Source organism: Lonchura striata, chromosome 3, assembly GCF_046129695.1.
Source record: "Lonchura striata isolate bLonStr1 chromosome 3, bLonStr1.mat, whole genome shotgun sequence".
In the NCBI taxonomy this organism is placed as follows: Eukaryota; Metazoa; Chordata; class Aves; order Passeriformes; family Estrildidae; genus Lonchura; species Lonchura striata.
In genome coordinates, this window is record NC_134605.1 from 104,998,048 (window position 1) to 105,015,175 (window position 17,128).

General features: G+C 36.4%; 1 protein-coding gene across 1 annotated transcript in view; it reads right to left on the reverse strand.

Moving 5' to 3' along the window:
- Positions 1-844, reverse strand: part of APOB (apolipoprotein B) — a 35,031-nt gene extending 34,187 nt beyond the window's left edge. The window contains 1 exon segment of the mRNA XM_021525334.3: positions 694-844. Within this exon segment, the coding sequence (XP_021381009.2) occupies positions 694-751 (58 nt within the window). The 5' untranslated portion in view covers positions 752-844.
- Positions 845-17,128: the final 16,284 nt, after the last annotated feature.

Genomic DNA, 17,128 nt, shown 5'->3' on the forward strand with positions numbered 1-17,128 from the left:
CATTTGTGTAATATCAGTCAGGAAGAGAATATTCAACAAAGATGTACATATGATGAATTAGATTTTCGTACAAAACCAGACCTGCATAATTACCTCTAGACTCACTTATCTCCTTAAGGTCCTTGAAGCCTTAAGTAACACTACAGACCTGTATTCTAAAAAGCCACTTTTTGGGAAGCAAGGATAACCCACAATCCATAGCATCATATTGATCTCAGTTGTCTTTTCTGATCTTAGGAACAAAATCCCTCTACTGGACCACTTCTTTTACTGATGACTGTGTCCCTTCAATGCAAAATTGCATTTAAATTGCCTGCCAAATACAATTTGGTTTACTGCTCTCTCTCTTCACATTTGCTGCGAAATAGGTTAGCAACAGCTGAGCCAAGTCTGCATGGTATCTCCAAGCTATAGTAGCTCCATAAGGGTTTAAAAAGACAATGCTGCAGAAAAACAGAGAATGTCTTACAAGTTGCAAAATACATTAAATCTGTTCAAAAGCCATCAGGGAACATTCATGACTTTTCTACGCTGAGATTCTCCTATGAATGCCTATGAAGGGAAGAAATTATATCTTTGCCACATGCAACCTTTCTATAAGCCATGGTCCTTTTGATTTTTTTTCAATATTGTTGCTTTAATGGGCTCATAAATAAAGCAGTAAAGAGCACTGACATAAAAGAGAATACTTACGTGTGAGAACACCACTGCTGAGCAGCAGGGAGAGCAGCAAGAGCTGCACAGGGCCCATGATGAGCCCTGGTCCCTCTTGCTGCTCTTTCTTTATCTCTTTTTTCTTCCCTCTTCAAGTCTTCCCTGCTGCCTCAGGGAGAGTGAGCCTTCTGACTTGGACCTCCATTTATATAGTCTGTAGCAAGCAGCTGAGTCAAACAGTTTAGAAAGCTCAGAGCAAATTGCCAAAGGTCCAAAGGTGAGAGTCCCAGATCCTCACTGCACTCCACACTATGTCCTGCTTTGGTTACTGATAGTCACAGAGACATTTAGGTTGGAAAAAACCTCTAAGATCATTGAACTAACCCCCAGTAAACTCGGGATTCTTCAGTTAGTCAGGACTGTTCATAAATGATTGACAATGGCTCAGTGAGCACTCCTGCTAGCTCCTCATCCTTCCTCCTCTGAGAATCAAAAACTACCATTTTGTGAACTCTGATTTCATGATGAATCCAAACACTCTTAAAATACAGGGCTATCTAAGCGCCTCTTTTTCCTTGCCTGTCCCTTCTGAAGCGTTTAGAGCCCTCCCCTATGGCTGTCCAATAATCCAAGTCATCCCACCGTGCTCCCAGGATGGCTATTATTCTAAGATTCACATCACAGAATCCCTGCTGCACAGCGGCTCCCAGCCCCTCCCGTGTGATTCCCACGCCGTGTGCGCTGGTGTAGACGCGCACGAGTTGTGCTTCTGGTCCTGCCACCTTTTGAGGGGAGAAGCTCTAATTCCTATGCGATGATTCTCAGGTGCATCCACTGTTTGTAACACATCAACAACTCCTGTGTCTTTGCTGCCACAAAAGCGGGTCCCCATGCCCCACCTCTGCTGAGGTGGCAGATCAGGGGGCTGCGGTAGGACATGATCCCTCAAACACTGGCATGCTGCCCCCAGGCTTATCTGAAGGCACAAGACTGAGCTGGAGATAAGTCACTTCCAGTTCACTGGTCTTTTCCTTAAGCAGAGTTTTAAGAGCCAAATCCCCCAGCTAGAGACTCTAACAATGTATTCAAATAAATGTACCACATCTACATAAGTGATTACAAGGCATAAATTAGAGATGGAAGAAATTATCATTGCATCGTGCTTTAGAACAGATGTTGAGAAGCTCAAGAATAGAGTACCTGACAAAATGAGAGTATTGTGCAACTGCTGGCAGGAGATTGAAAGTTTTTTTTTTTCCTTTGGAACAAAATTTGTCATATGCCTTTAAAAAATATTTTACTTTGACTTACAATATGCAGGTAAAACAGGTCGCGCCTATTTTGAAAGTAAGCTCTGCATAATTATTTTGTTTCCTTATTTTTAGGTTCAATATTTGTTTGCTAGTAACAGCAAAAATATGAAAACTAGATGATAGATTTTATCTGAATGAAGAGGATAAACCTATGAAGAAAATAAATTTGATTAAATGCAAACAAGTTCCTCTTTTTAGGGTTATGTGTGTTGGCAAAAAAGACAGGGTTTATGTAATGAGAAATTCTATTAGTTTGAATTCTTTCTCTATTCATATTTATTAAAGCTAACTGCAGTAAAAAAAATGACTATAGAAATATTTAAGAACATTTTGTTCAGTAAATTTAATTTTTCATATATCTGATTGAATGGAAATGTTTTGACATTCACATATTTAAATATTTTCCTTTAGCTTGTTGAATCAAAAATCAAATTTTGGCTTAGCTAAGCAGTAATTTCTATAACCCTGCAATGTTGCTATTTTACCATACATCATGGTAGTTATCTCTAAATCTCATATTTCTACATACCCTTTCCCTCTTGGACTTAATAGCTGGATTACATTTCCCAGGGTGCACTGAGATCATGTAAACCTTAACATCAGCTCAGCCAAATGGTAACCATTGATGCAGGATGGCCTGTATTTTCCAATAAGGGAGGCAACCTTCTTGTAATCAGAATTTTGTCTGATGACATTAACAAAAGCATGCCATTTCATAGACATTTCCTGCAAAAAATTCCTTTCATGGATTTATTTGTGACACCAGAAAGAAAGCATTTCTTTGATTTTACTGGTTTCTGTCCTTGGCTTATATCAATCGCAGAGAGAATAAATACAGATTTTAATTTTTTTTACTTCCAGAAAGCAACAGTTTTTTGTTTACTTTTGTGTCCACAGCTGCCCCAATATGTGCTGTGATGTGTAAAAAAGACTTTTTCTTATAGTATGATTGTACCAAAGAGAGTGCACAAAGATAGTATGTTATTCATAGCATTTGATTCATTTCTGCATGCAAACATAACAGCTTTGACTATTTCCTCAAATCTATTTACTTGCTCACTGTAGCACTGCAGATAAACAGAGCTCTGCAGTGCCCAGCATTCAGAGTTAGCTATTTCCCTATTTTGCCTGTGTCTCCTCACTGCCTTCACGTGGTTATTCAGGCTGAAGTTGAGCCTGACTGTATTAACATCATGTTGAATGGCTATAAAAAGGTTACAAAAGTTATTACTCAGCCCATAAGCATGCAGGTAATGAGTGCACAATCTGCTGTGACAGTTTTATACTGCTGTATTACCTAGTGTCCTGGTTTTGGCTGGCATAGAGTTAATTTTCTTCTTTAGTAGCTGGTGCAGTGCCATGGTTTGGATTTAGCATGAGAATAATGTTAAAAACTCATTGGAGTTTTGCTTGTTGCTAAGCAGTGCTTACCCAAAGTCAAGATCTTTTCAGTTTTCATGCTCTGCCAGTGGGGAGGTGCACAAGAAGTCAGAGGGAGCATGGCCAGGACAGCTGTCCCAAAGTGGCCAAAGGGATATTCCACACCAAGGAACATCATGCCTGGTGCATGAGCTGGGGGAGTTGTCTGGGAGCTGCCAATCACTGCTCAGGGATGGGCTGGGCACTGGTCAGAGTGTGGGGAGAAATTGTACTGGGCATCATTTGTTTCCCTTGGGTTTTATTTCTCTCCTATTCTTTACAATACTTCTGGGCCACAAAGCCCATTGTTTGTGTTTTCCTCAGATATACTGTCTATGGACTGAATCCATGGTCTTAGGAAATGCAGGAAGCAGGACAATACTTCTGATATGCTGAATGAATTTTATACAGAGAGATAATTTGTGGGTGCATATTATGGATGTGCAAAATCTCTTTCATGCTGTAGAAGCCTTAGAAATTGTGGAATTGTTAAATGTATAGAACTGAACAAAAAGCTCATTTAACATTAAAACTTTAACCAAGCTTATTAAACTGATTTGGGTTTAAATTTTGTTTCTAAACCATTTTGTTCGTTAACACCTTATTTTTTGAAAACTCTTAGTTGTAGTTCTCCTGACAGTCAGAATTCTAGATTTGTTTTTAAAAGAACAATTTATTTTATGAAATTCTGTCTTCAGACTTCTCCTTTTTTCATAACTGCACAGAAAAATCTGCATCAAATCATTCATCTGAATTCACTCCTTCCTACACTTGTGTCTTCTAGTGAGGAGCTACTTTTTTGTGCCTGTTTTGGAAATGGCAATAATAGTTTTGTTAATACTGATATAATTAGAGAAATTTTATTAACCTTTAATTATATATTATATAGTGTATCTATAAAAATATTTTGTATCTATTATGTATGTGCAATATTATATATGGCATAATATATTATAGAATATAGTATTTTTTTCTGCTTGGTGATACTGAGAGTTTCTTTGTCTCTCTGGAGACTGCTCAGATGTTTTGACAGTACTTTTAGGAGAGGTTTTGGCATAGTCTTAGGATAAGACTTTTTAAATTAACTCACTGAAACATTTTATTAAGTTTTTTATCTCATTTTCATTCAATAACTTTTGCAAGAAAACAAAACAGTTTATAGAACAGTTATGGTTAGTAGTAAGTTACTTATATTCCTTATGTTCCTTCCTACTTATATTACAAATAATCATTTTATCTTTCCTTCTGCCCCTCTCTCTTTTTCTTTTTTCTCTCTTTCCTTCTTGACTGTCATTTTTCTTCCTTCTTTCTTCTTTTCTCTTCTAAGAAACATACCCACTCTGTGGCGTTCACATTTATTTTTATCTCATTCACGTCAAGGCTCAGCACTCTTTAATTTGGGAAACATTGGTCGTAGCCTTCTACTGTGTTTCCCAGTTCACAGTGTCTTCTGTTCAGGTCTTAGCATGTCCCTCATCAGAGAAAAATGGTTGTATTTTCTGGTGAAACACCTATGGTGCTAACTATAACCCAGTGGCAATTGCAGGAAACTGTGTCTCCCAAAGGAGGTGTTGGAGGTGCACAAACATACCCTCTGTTTGTCTAAGAATTGCTGCCAGAAGCCTGCTGAGGCATCAAGAGTTGAAAAGTATTTGGCATAAGCCATCTCCTCCAGAATTTCTCTCCTTGTAGGTAGTGGAAAATGTTTCCTTTCTACATATTTATTTAGTTCTTTTGAGTATATTCTTGGGCAAAAAGGTCTGACTTCTTTTAGCACTAACAAGAAAATGTATTGAATCCTTTGAACCTTTTATTTGTATTCTCCCTTCAAAGTATTAAACCTCCTCAGTTCCTTCATTTTGTTTTGTCATTAGGCAAAGAAATTTGCTTTTCAAAACTGTGGTAGGTTGGTTCCCTAAAATCCGTTTTGAATTTTCCCAAGACATTCCTACAAAGATGTTGCAAATCTCTGATTTATTCTCTCTCATCAACAAGGTGACATCATGAAGTGCTTGATGTATTTCCAAACCAGTATTTTTTTTCCCTTTTTCTTTCTTATTTGACATTACTTTCTATATAAATGACTGCTTTTTTTTTAGCTCACCACTGGAAAACTGATCATGTATTGTCTCTTTTAGTATTAATAATACTGTTTCTGGTACAGATGTTCAGTGCATCTGCAAAAAAGGTAAGGCTAAGAAATAACCCATTTGCTCTCAGAATGACAATCTGGGGATTTCCTGTAAAAATTATATGCTGCTGTTCCAGCAATTTCCATTGAACCAGTGGCATTTTGTCATCCTTTCTGTCCAGGTTGCAATGCTTCAGTATTGCCTCCCCTGCCAAAACATTGTATTCATGACTGAAGTGGTTCAGTCAGCCATGGTTTTTGAGAGCTCCAACTTGAAACTCTGTGCACCTTTTTGCTTCATCTCTCCCATGGTTTCAGCTCTCCATCATTTTCATACTGCTGGAGCTCAAGCTGTCTCCACAGGCTTTCATGTACACAGGATGCCATCCCTGCCTGCAAAATTCCAGCTGCTTTCCCAAAATTAATTCACACCACCACTGTGCTTTCTATGATGCTTTTCCTCATCTCTGCATCTAGCTACTTGTCAGAGCTGCAATTTTTTTTCCAAACTTACAAGCTGAATTAATCAAAATAGAAACAGTTTCTTTAGGTTTTGGGTTTTTTAAAAAAATATTATTATTATTTCTTTTCAAATATTTATCTGTCACATGTCAATTTTCTACAGAATAACATGTTCCTCAAAGAATCACACTAGTAAAACACATTGTAAAATAGCCTTCTGCACTTCAAATAAATGGAAGTTTTGAATGTAAGAATTATCCTTAATGGTAATTGTGTCTTGCTGTTTTTCTTTTTGCTGGCTTCAACTGCCCACAAATACACTGAGGAGTAATGTTAAATTTTTTCCAGTTGTTTTGGGAGCTCGTTTTTTTCCTTCACTCTGAGCAGTTAATTTTTCTTTCTGCTTTTGAGGGCTGTCCAGTAATCATTCAGAGCCAAAGATTCTGACAGGTGGCTTTCACTCTCTCTGAGCTGATCCATCAATTTGATCCATCAGTTTCAACTGATTGATATTGTGCAACACAGCTTTCTACACAATATTATATGGAACTTTACTAGATCATTCCCGAGTCTTTTTAGGACGCTGTTCTTCTTGAAGAGGGCAAAAAAAATCCATCTTCACATTAGTAACAGGGAATAAGATCACAAGCAGACTAACTTGCCTTAGAGAGCACAGGAAGCCCTCACTATCAGCTTTCTGCTAACGTTAGATAACTAATACTGCAGAAGATGCCCCTGTTACACACCAGGTGCTCAGGCCACAAGGAAGTCTCTGTGGACTGAATTGACACATGACAGCTAAGGAAATAGATTTACCCAGTGTCTCATCAGAGGAGGAGAAAGAGGTATCTATACATATTTTTTTCCCTTTACTAAGGGGCAGATGAGATACAAGGAAGGAAAAAAAAATGAGTCAGTGCTTTTGCATGATGTTACCTGAAACGAAAACAAAACATGTGAAGCCACAAGAGTGACGACAGCAGATATGGCTGCCAGGTGGGGACTGAACTTTAATCTCTATATTGACCAGGTTATAATTCTCATTCCTGGATGATGAACTGCACCTGTTGGGCTTGAGGCTCTGAAAAGTTAGAAAGAAGGGGGACATGTTCTGCATCTGATTGATACTGACATCAAAGGTTTTTCACTTTCTGGTCACCTTTGAAAATGTAACCTTAATAAACAGTGGGTTCAGTTCCCTTCCCTGGGTAAAAATGTTTTCAAAATTAGAAACATTATTATAGTGGTTGTGATTTTAAATTCTAGGACAGGCCAAGAGTCACAGAGATTTGAGAAAAAATCCTGCCTTTTATCTTTAAACATAGATTTTATAATTGAAGTATCTTGACTTACCCATACACCTGAGTATTTTGCTGATGAAACAGCACAAATCTACTAATGATATCCAAGATTCTTCATTTTTAGAAGGCATCTGAGAAGAAAGGACCTTTTACCCTCTGTCTGAGGTCTTTTCTAAACTCAATATACCAGCCTAGATTAACATACAACTAACAGGAATGAACACAATATTTTAATAATTTTAATACTATGGTAATACACATTAGTGCATGAAATAATTGTATCCTTACCTGTATGGGACAATATATGAGACAATACTGTGGTGCATAAAAATACTACACATTTCCCTTTCACAGGAGCAAGACATCTAAAATGTGCTGTCAAATCTAAAACATTTGCAGTGTATTTTAATATATTTTTGTAAGAAAAGCATTTCCTGTACTTAATAAATTTTTTAATTTACTTCTTTGATTTTGTGTTTCTATGATTCAGTTATTATCAGTTTGGATTTCAAAAAAAATTATTGGTCTTCTAAGTAGGATGAGACTTTTTTGTTGCTATTGTATTTCTGAAGGAAAAGTGTCTCCTAAAAGCCATATTAGTAAGAGTTATATGTTTGCAAAGGAAGTTCAGTTTTGATTAACTATAACCTTGATGGAATATAAATCATCATGAGGGAGATGTATTTATTCAATATAGTAACTTGTCGCTATTATTTCACACAGCAAATGGGAATCCTACTGTAAACATCTTACATGTGAATGGTTATTTCCTCTACTGATACATACTTCTATACAGTCATTAATACAGACTTCTGACTAAATCAAGGGAGTTCCAAATCTAAAGATTTGGTTAAAAATTATTTCCAATATTACTACATTTTTCAGTAAAATCTGTTATTTTTTAACTCCACCACACAGTCAGAAAGAATGGTGCTGGAAATAAGCATGCTACCCCTTGCAGGCCCTGCCTATACATTTGATGATGTCCCAGGGGCTAGACTGACATCATAACAGGATTCTGTATAGAGCTTCTGTTTTAGGGTCTGCAGGCTTGAAAATCAGTCCATGACATCTGTGGACAACATGCCTCTCAGGATAATAGTGGGTTGCAGACAGTTGCCACTTAAGTCAAAATTCCTTTATTCAAAGATTTCAGTGAAGATGGAGCATTTTGTCTTATGTTTGTGCATGTCCAACTGTCTCTGCTATCAACAATGTAGTGATTCATTATGCTGATCACTCAAATGAAACCAAACCTCATTTAACACTAAGATAAGGTATAAGCTTCGAAGATAGGTTAAGGTTTATCTTTCAATAGCAGCTGGAGCTCAGAAAAGGAAAAAAAAAAGGAACATCCTGTTGTTCAAATAGTATTCAGTTCAGATGTTATTTAGTAACAGAAAGAAAACTTTCAGAAGTTAATTTTTTTTAAAGTTCTTTGCAAACATGCTTAGTCAAGGTAAATAAAATATCTAACTATTTTGTTGGCAAGAGTGAAGATTCTTAATTAGATTTTTTGGCATATACTTCCAACATAGCAGCATGCCAATTATGGTGCGTTTTAATGAAAAAGGAAGAGACACATAACACTAAGAGTCACTTTATCTGCAAGAATAAATAGGTCATTGAATGAACTCCACTGAATTTGTCAAGAACAAACTCCATCATGGCCATAATGGAGTTATGGTCATCTATCTGATATGAGGACTGGGGTCTATTCTGAAGCTGCATCTTTGTTGTCATCTGATGTTCTCAGCAGCTATTTCTCTGTTGACTGCTTCACATTTTGCTTTCTATTCCTTGACCTTTCACCATTTTTCACCTTTTATCCAGTACCTCTGTTTAATTTTTCTTTGCCACAATTACATCTAAAGAATTTTATTTCCTAATGTTGTTCTTTCATTTCTTCTTCCTATTTTCTGTTTCAGCACATTACCCATACTACACACTATCACATTGTTATCTTTACTTCCAGAATTTTGCTAAGTCTTGCACTAGTGCTATACTGCTGAAATCTCCTCATTTCCCTGTTCACTAAGCCCTTGTAATCCATTATCCTCTCCAGAATTCCTCTGATAGGACAACCTAGATTCTTATCATACACCACTTCTTAAAGTGCTCACTTTTGTGGCACTAAACCATGCATAACCTCAGAGTGCTTTACTGTGGGGCTTCCTGAAACATCCTTCTGTCCATTTCCTAAACTCATGATGCAAAATTTGTGCCCTGTTCCTAGTGTAGAGTAGACGTCAGGTCTACAATATTCAGATGTCAAATTCAGGTAAGATGAATTCCACTGTAACAGTAAAGATTTGGTGGGCAGAGAACATGCATATAGTTGTGAGCACTTGAGGATTGTGGTCAATGTGTAGAGGTGGGCAAAAAGAAAAGTAACACAATGAAGGAAAAGAATGGAGAACAGTTTTAAAATATTATATCAGTACTGTAGTAATGCAAGCAATGATATGTTCTCAACAGCAATAATAAAAATAATAACTAGAAGGACATTTGGAGGGTGCCTTCTTGGTGTATGAAATTCATTCCTGACACAGTGCCAGCCAAATGTATTTTTAGCTCCTTGGCTATCAAGGGCACTTGTATGGTGAAAGGAAATAATATATGGATTTTACAGGAGATTTGCAGCCATCTCAGCTAGCAACTGAAGCTCAAACAAGAAAATTCACTATGGATGAAAGTATACTAGATGCAAAGGCATTAAAGGCATTTCATTTAATGAACTTGTAAGGTGGCAATATATCTGAATGCAAAACCTAATCTAACTAAACAAAACCAAAGAATAAGTATGACCCACAGGTAGCTTTTGAGATCTCTGATTTAGATATATTTATCAATGTATTTCCTGGTTTTGTTTACCTCCTGGAAGTCCTATTCTGGTTGGACTGGAAGTAGTGTTTTTCAAAGACATAAAAGAAGACTTCTCTTGACTGAGCTGGTGATCTGAATACAACCTAAAGATACTGAAGCAAGCAGATACAACAATGCAAGAATACAGGAAGGATGTCATTTATGCATTTGCAAACTTCAACACCTTAAGTAATTTCATATCCTACAGAATCTTGTCTGGTTTCCAGCTACCACATCAAAAGTTTAAGAACCACTTGTTGATAAAATAGCTGCCATTATTGAGGAACACAAAGAAACTCAGATAGCATTAGGTATCTGATTAAACATTTAGATCTCCACAGAGTATAACGCAAATGTAAACATTTTGATTACCTGCAGTCACCTACATCACAGATAACAGTTTTGAAATGACCCAAATTGTCATGCTTAAGCATGAGAACTAAGAATATCCCTTCAGAGGAAGGTAATTCTACAGCTCCTTCTGATAGTTTCCAGCATACCTCTCTGAATCACCTTACATTGCTAGGGACAGAGTGTAGCTGTTTCTCTAAGTCTACTTTATATTCTATAAAAATCCATCTATCAGTCTAAATAGTAATTCATAAGTCCTGATTCTAGTGGGGCTGGGAAATAAATTTAAAATATTCACCTATGTCCTCATATAGAATTTTCTCTTAACAGACTTACATAGCTAAGCATTTGTTTTTCTGTACCTTAAGTGGAATAATTCCTGATGCACTCAAAAGTGTAGAATGTAGACTGAGGAAGAATGTGGAGGATAGAATGAAGTTACTTGTTGATGGATTGCAGAGTTTAAAGGAGGTAAATATGAGAATGTAAAGCTTCTCCAAGTCATTGAAATAGAAGTTGTGCTTAAAGTTTCAATTTGGCATTTTTATTATTCAGTTTCATGGGATTATATCAAGCCTAATGTTGAATTTCAGTTACCTGAGATTTATGTTGGGAAAGTGCTTTAAATTCTTCCACAATTTTACACTTTGGTAAATATATTATTCTGAGGTGAATTTACATATGGGCTTACCAGCTCTTACGACAACCAGTTCTGGAAATTTTCAGCCTTTAATCACTGCTGATGGACATCCAACTCAGCCAAAGCACAGAAGTAGGATTAGATTGAAACACCAAATGGTCAGCAGTCAAACAGTCCACAAACGGGTTTTTTTTTTAATGGGATTTTCCCCCTATTTCTTTAAAGTTTGGGACCATAAAGAGAAAGTGATGATGGTTAGGAAAGAGTAGGTCCAGAAAGCTAGAAGGTATATTATCTTTGGACGACTTCTTGGATGAAGCTACACATTTGAAAAAGTAGAATATAAGAGGAAAAATTTCTGAGGAGTGGAAAGATAGTGTTCAAGTAGGGATGGAACAAAGAATTTAGGAGAGTGAATGTGATGCTCAAATATTCACACAACTAAAGATGCGCAGAAATGCAGATAGTAACTTGCATGAAGAGAAATTCAGACACCCCTTGCCACAGAAAGATTGCTTTGACAAATAGATTTGCTGTAGTGTCTGTCAAAAAACAGAAATTAAACTAGTTATAGGGGAAAAGGGGTGATGAGGACAGTTGAGTTTGTTTGTACTTAAAAAATGAGCTCACACATAAAATGGGCCAAGGATAATTTTCTGCACTGGAGTTGAAGGCACAGTCCATGTCCATCAAGTGGACTGTCACAGCACAGTCCATGTCCATCAAGTAAAATCCTCTCATTGACATGAGATGCTGACATGCAAAATGTGTACTGGGAATGATTCCTTGATGACAGGAGAGAAGTTTGAAATAGTGCCTGGGCACTAAACCCTGCTATTGACTCTGCTATTTAGCTGTGAGAAAAAGTAAGGCTCAATTGACATTGTTTTGTTTAGTTTTCTAGTGTAGGCGTAGCCTGGGAGAGTAGAGTCCAAGGAGACATGAAGATAATATACAGAGCACTGCAATGGAATGCCATGACCTAAGGACCAAAGAAAAGCAGGGAGGAGAAATGCTGGAATTCCTCTCAAATCTAGGAGAGGTAGGATCTAGAAATCTGGGAAGCAGCTTACCTAGAATTAGTCAATAAACCATCAAATCATCACATTTTGTCATCAAAGTGTAGGCAGTGAATAAAAGTATGCAATGCTAGACAAAAGTAAGGCTACAAGATATGAATCTGAGGAAACCTGGAAAACGTTCTATCAATTTTTAGGTAATGAAGTGGAAAGCAATGATTCTGTTGGTTTCATACTACACAGGTCTACTTAGTTTAGGTTAGGGAAAACAGTCAAGAAAGCGTTATTTCCAATGATTCTTCTAGTGCAATTGCAGAGATTTTTAATTCAAAGGAGGAGAATAAAGACTTGAAAAGGGAAGGAAAATAGGTAGATTATTAATTTCTAGTAATCAGAGAAATGTTCAGTCAACAATAAGCATTTATGAAAAGAAAATATTGTTAGGGGAAAAATATCAGATTAAGAGACTGATCTGCAGCACATGGAGGTAGAATGTAATTTCTTTAGAGCAATACTATTCCAGAATTTCCATATTAAATAAGAGGACAGAACTTGAAATCAAGAATTCCCAGCCTAACTGAATAAATCATATCAGAAATGTCAAAAAATACTGTTAAAATAAACAGAGTGTTAACAATGACTAAGAAAAGGAGAATCAAAAATTTCTGTCTTGGAACATTGACGGAGTTATGTCAAAACTCCACAGGGAATGTACGAATGCTACAAGGAAAAAATAGCAAAAGAAGAGTAGGAAGAAAGTATTTGACAGAAAGCTACTGTTAAGCTTGGTCTGAAAATTAAATTTGCATTAAACTCAATTCTCTATCAAAGGTTGGGGCACACACAGTGGCAGAACTGCTGTGATGCTTTCTAGTGATAAAGAGAGGTACTTCACAATGACTTTGCCATCAGAGATGGGGAGCATCCCAGCAAAGAGCAAACCTAAAGCTGAGACTGAATCCTATCACATCTCTCTGTGGATCTAGGCTATAGTCAACATGGAAGAGATCAGAAAGTGGCCTGGGAAGGAACTAAATTAATTTAAGAATTCGAATATTAGGAATCAGTTTCTGTAGTAAAAAGGGAAAGGTCATTCATTCAGTAGCAGATAGGAGGAACTGAAAGTATTGTACTGGTGGTATATTATGCACTAGAATATAACAGTAATCACTGTTTATTTTCCCTGGTACTTCTGGGATTTCATGTAAAACACTCTAAGCACTTCTTGTTCTTTGTATTCAGCAAACATGAATTCAAACTAGATGAGAATGGAAGGAATATGCAAATCAATATGGAAGGAAAAAGTCTTTTTTCAAGAAGAGGGAAAGCAGCCTGACACTTCTATCCTGGAAAAGTCTAAGAGGACGATTACTGATCCCTGTAAATCCACAGCAAAAGAGAAAAGCCATATAAGCTTAAGGGTGGTGTTGCTACAGGCACAAAATAAAGCAGACAATGGTACATCAAGGCTGAAGACTGGAAATTATGCATTAGTCCATGAGCCTTTGCAGAAAAACAGTGTCATTTAAGGAACCAAACCTAAATACTTTTAGAGCCTAGTTTAATACATTTATGACCAGCATAAAGAAAACACACTTGCTTATGACAGGAAGTAGTACTTTGATCCTAAGGATTTTGATAGTACTTTCAAGTTTTTTTTCTTCAGAAATGCTGCAGAACTTAGCTAAGCAGAAATAATTAAGAGAATGATGAAAATACACATTCTCTGCTTCTTAGACTAAAACTACAGGGTTCTTACAGAAAAGCTTTTCTGTTTGCGTACATTTACACCTACAGTTAAACATTACCCTGAAAGGTGAAGTCACTCATTGCAACATCAGATGGCTTTTCAGTCACTCCAACACAGATGGATTTTTAGAAAAACAAAAAGACAAAAAATCCTACTAACAACCTACACCAAAGATTTCAGGAATGCTTCTAAAATAAAAAAATGTAGATGCCTATGGCTGACAACAGTGTAGAAAAACACACATTGTTAGAGTCTTATGACATTGAAATACTCAAGTCCAGTATTCCAATGTTTGTGTTTCATTATTAGATGCATGATTATACCAGGGAATGCGTAACCAGAGAGGAAGATTAAAAAAATATTTTCAAAGGCACTAAGAACTTATCAATGGAAATCAGGTGCCTAAGGGTTATTACACCTTTACAAATAAATTCCATAATTTCTGCAATTAGTGATGTACATAGGGCTACCAGATATATACAAAAAATGCACACAAGCATAGCAATAAATCTAGGACTTCTGTCAGACCAACTGCTCTACAATTGGATATGTCTTTTCCTTTCCCTTAAATTCTTTAGCCAAATTCTGCCTTGATGAAAGAAACTAGTTTCATCACACCTTCAACAAGAAGAAATGCTTTTATAATGCAAAACATTATTAAAACAGACCTGTTTTTCTACAATGACTGAAACAGAAGTTTTCAGTAAGGTATCTAGTTGAATGTGACAGTGTTATTCTTCTAATAAAACAAGTCAGTCTGCCTGCTCCCAAGAACACTGCCGGCATGAAACACTGTGCTTATCAAACATTTCATATTATTAATTAATGTAGAGGAATATTGTTTAAAATCATTTCCTTTGAACTATTGAATAAGGTCTGGAGCAAGGATTTAAAGACAATCATTCCCATGGATTATCCCAGCTCCCTTCAGCAGGAAGGTCTAGCCACCTCTGCTGACAGTCACTCCTTTCCAGGTCCCATTTTGCCCTTTTTGTCTTTTCTTCCAAAATGCTCATATTTTTTTTTTTCCCTTCAGTGGCGATTTTTATAAAGAAATTTTATTAAGAAAAACAAATTTCTGGATCACTGCTTATTAGAATATATTTGACAATCTGTACCATTTTGTGGCAAGAAAAGAATTCTAAGGAATAGACAGCATTTCAGTGAACTGTTCAATTAATTCACAAAACTCTCACAAAACTTAAATTTATCTTTCTGGTTATAATTTGGGAAACATGATGGCAATGCAAAGAGCTTAATAAAGTACTAAATGTTGTAAATGAATGTTGACACTACTGGTACAAAGTAGTGACTGTTCTCACATTTGCAGGATTGTGTGTGTATTACTCTATTATGCTGCCATTACTAATTATTATTTTAAAGATTTATTTTCTATTGGCATATAGATGGCTACTTATGTAAATCAAGAAATGATATTCAGGTGATGTGAGGGGAAAACATGTACATTGTGCTTCATTAGCACAGGCATAAATTCAACTGTGAAAAACTCATTATGTCATGAACACAGTTAAAAGACAGACATTCTTAAGTTATATATCTGATATAGAAATAGACAAACTCATAAAAGGTAATGATGCAAATGATTTTGAAAAATAGTAAGAGTGCATAGCTAACCAATTAAAGTAAGCAGCACACAGATTTTTTTCAGAACCAAGTAGCCTGCACTAAATTTTAAAAAGTTGATTAAAAAGTTAATTGAATGAAAATCAGTTTCCAATATTAATTACAGACTTAGCAGTTTAACTTTTAAAAAATAAATAAAATTTTTAAAAAATTAACTTTTTAAAAAATGTCCGACCTTCTTTGGCCAAAAACTTAATAATTTACGGATGTTTGGTGATACATTTCATTCTTTTTTTGGGGTGCATTTTAAAAGGCACTAGTGAGATGCTTTTTGTTCACTAATGTATTTGAAAAACTGTGTAATAAATTAGTTTTCAGAGTTCTTAGCCACAATGGTGAAATTTTCTCAAGTATATGAAATTGCTTAGATACAAACTCCTGACATACAATTTCACTGCATGTGAAATGTGTGTCCTGTGCTGACTGGGAATTCATGTGAAACCCTGGAGAGAGGCACAGGCTTAGAACAATTGCTTCTTGGCCAGAGCAGCAGCTGCTTCCATGGAATACCTCTGAGAAAGCAAGCAGTGTCATCAGAAACACTTTGTCTTTGTATCTGCATTCAATTCAGCTCAACATATTTCTGCAGCTACAGACATTAAAGAAATACAGAACATCAATTGTTGCAGCATCAGCGAATCTGCTAAGATTTTAATTTCCTAGTGTATTGCTACCATCCAAATATCAACTGTAGCTTTTAACAGTAAAATAGAAGGAAGGGCAATCTTAGCTTGTGGTCAGTCATGACAAGGAAGCAGCAAAGCCCACCTTAGAAGCTTGGTGACTGACTGGCAGCAAAGGTGCTCTGAGCTCTGCCCTGGGCTGGCTCTGCCTGAGAACAGAACCACAATTACTGAGTTCAAGATCACCTCCATGCTCTGCAGCCCTTGCCACTCAGATATATGCCAGGCTGAGCTCAGTCTCTGAGGCAGGGCTCAAGGAGCAAAGTACATGGGATAAAATGAAGAAAGATCAAAGCAAAGACAGCATAAACTTGTTAACCTAACAGATAATGAAGGCATTAAAAAAGATGAAACTAAATATAAAAGTCATTGTAAAAAGCTACAGAGCTCATGTGTGACACTGCCCACACAACATAAATTACAACTGAGAGGAAGCCAGCATTTGCTTGTGTTTGAGATCTGCAGTATAAAAATGAGCACTGCTTGAAGGCCTGTGTCACAAGAACATGTAAGAATTACAAGTGCAGTCCTAGTATGATACATTTCATATGATTATACTAGCTGGTAAAAAATAATTTTTGTAAACTAAAAATCATGTAGCAATGAGTGCAAAGAAAATGTTTACTGAGTAGCTGCTTTGCAAATGCTTTCATTACAGGGTGGCGGTGGAATTGATTAGACAAAGGGTGATTACTTCACAGGCTTATCAGACCACTGTTAAAGGTTGTTGCTGCAGCCTCAGGTTAGGGTTGAAAGATAGGATTGAAAAAACCAGAAAAAACAGCTTATGTAAAAGACTTCTTCCTCTCTAAGGCATGAAATATCTTTTCTGTGGCCCTTACAGAAAGACGATTTCAAGACTCCTCTTTGATAAGAGACATTGAAAATTAACATGC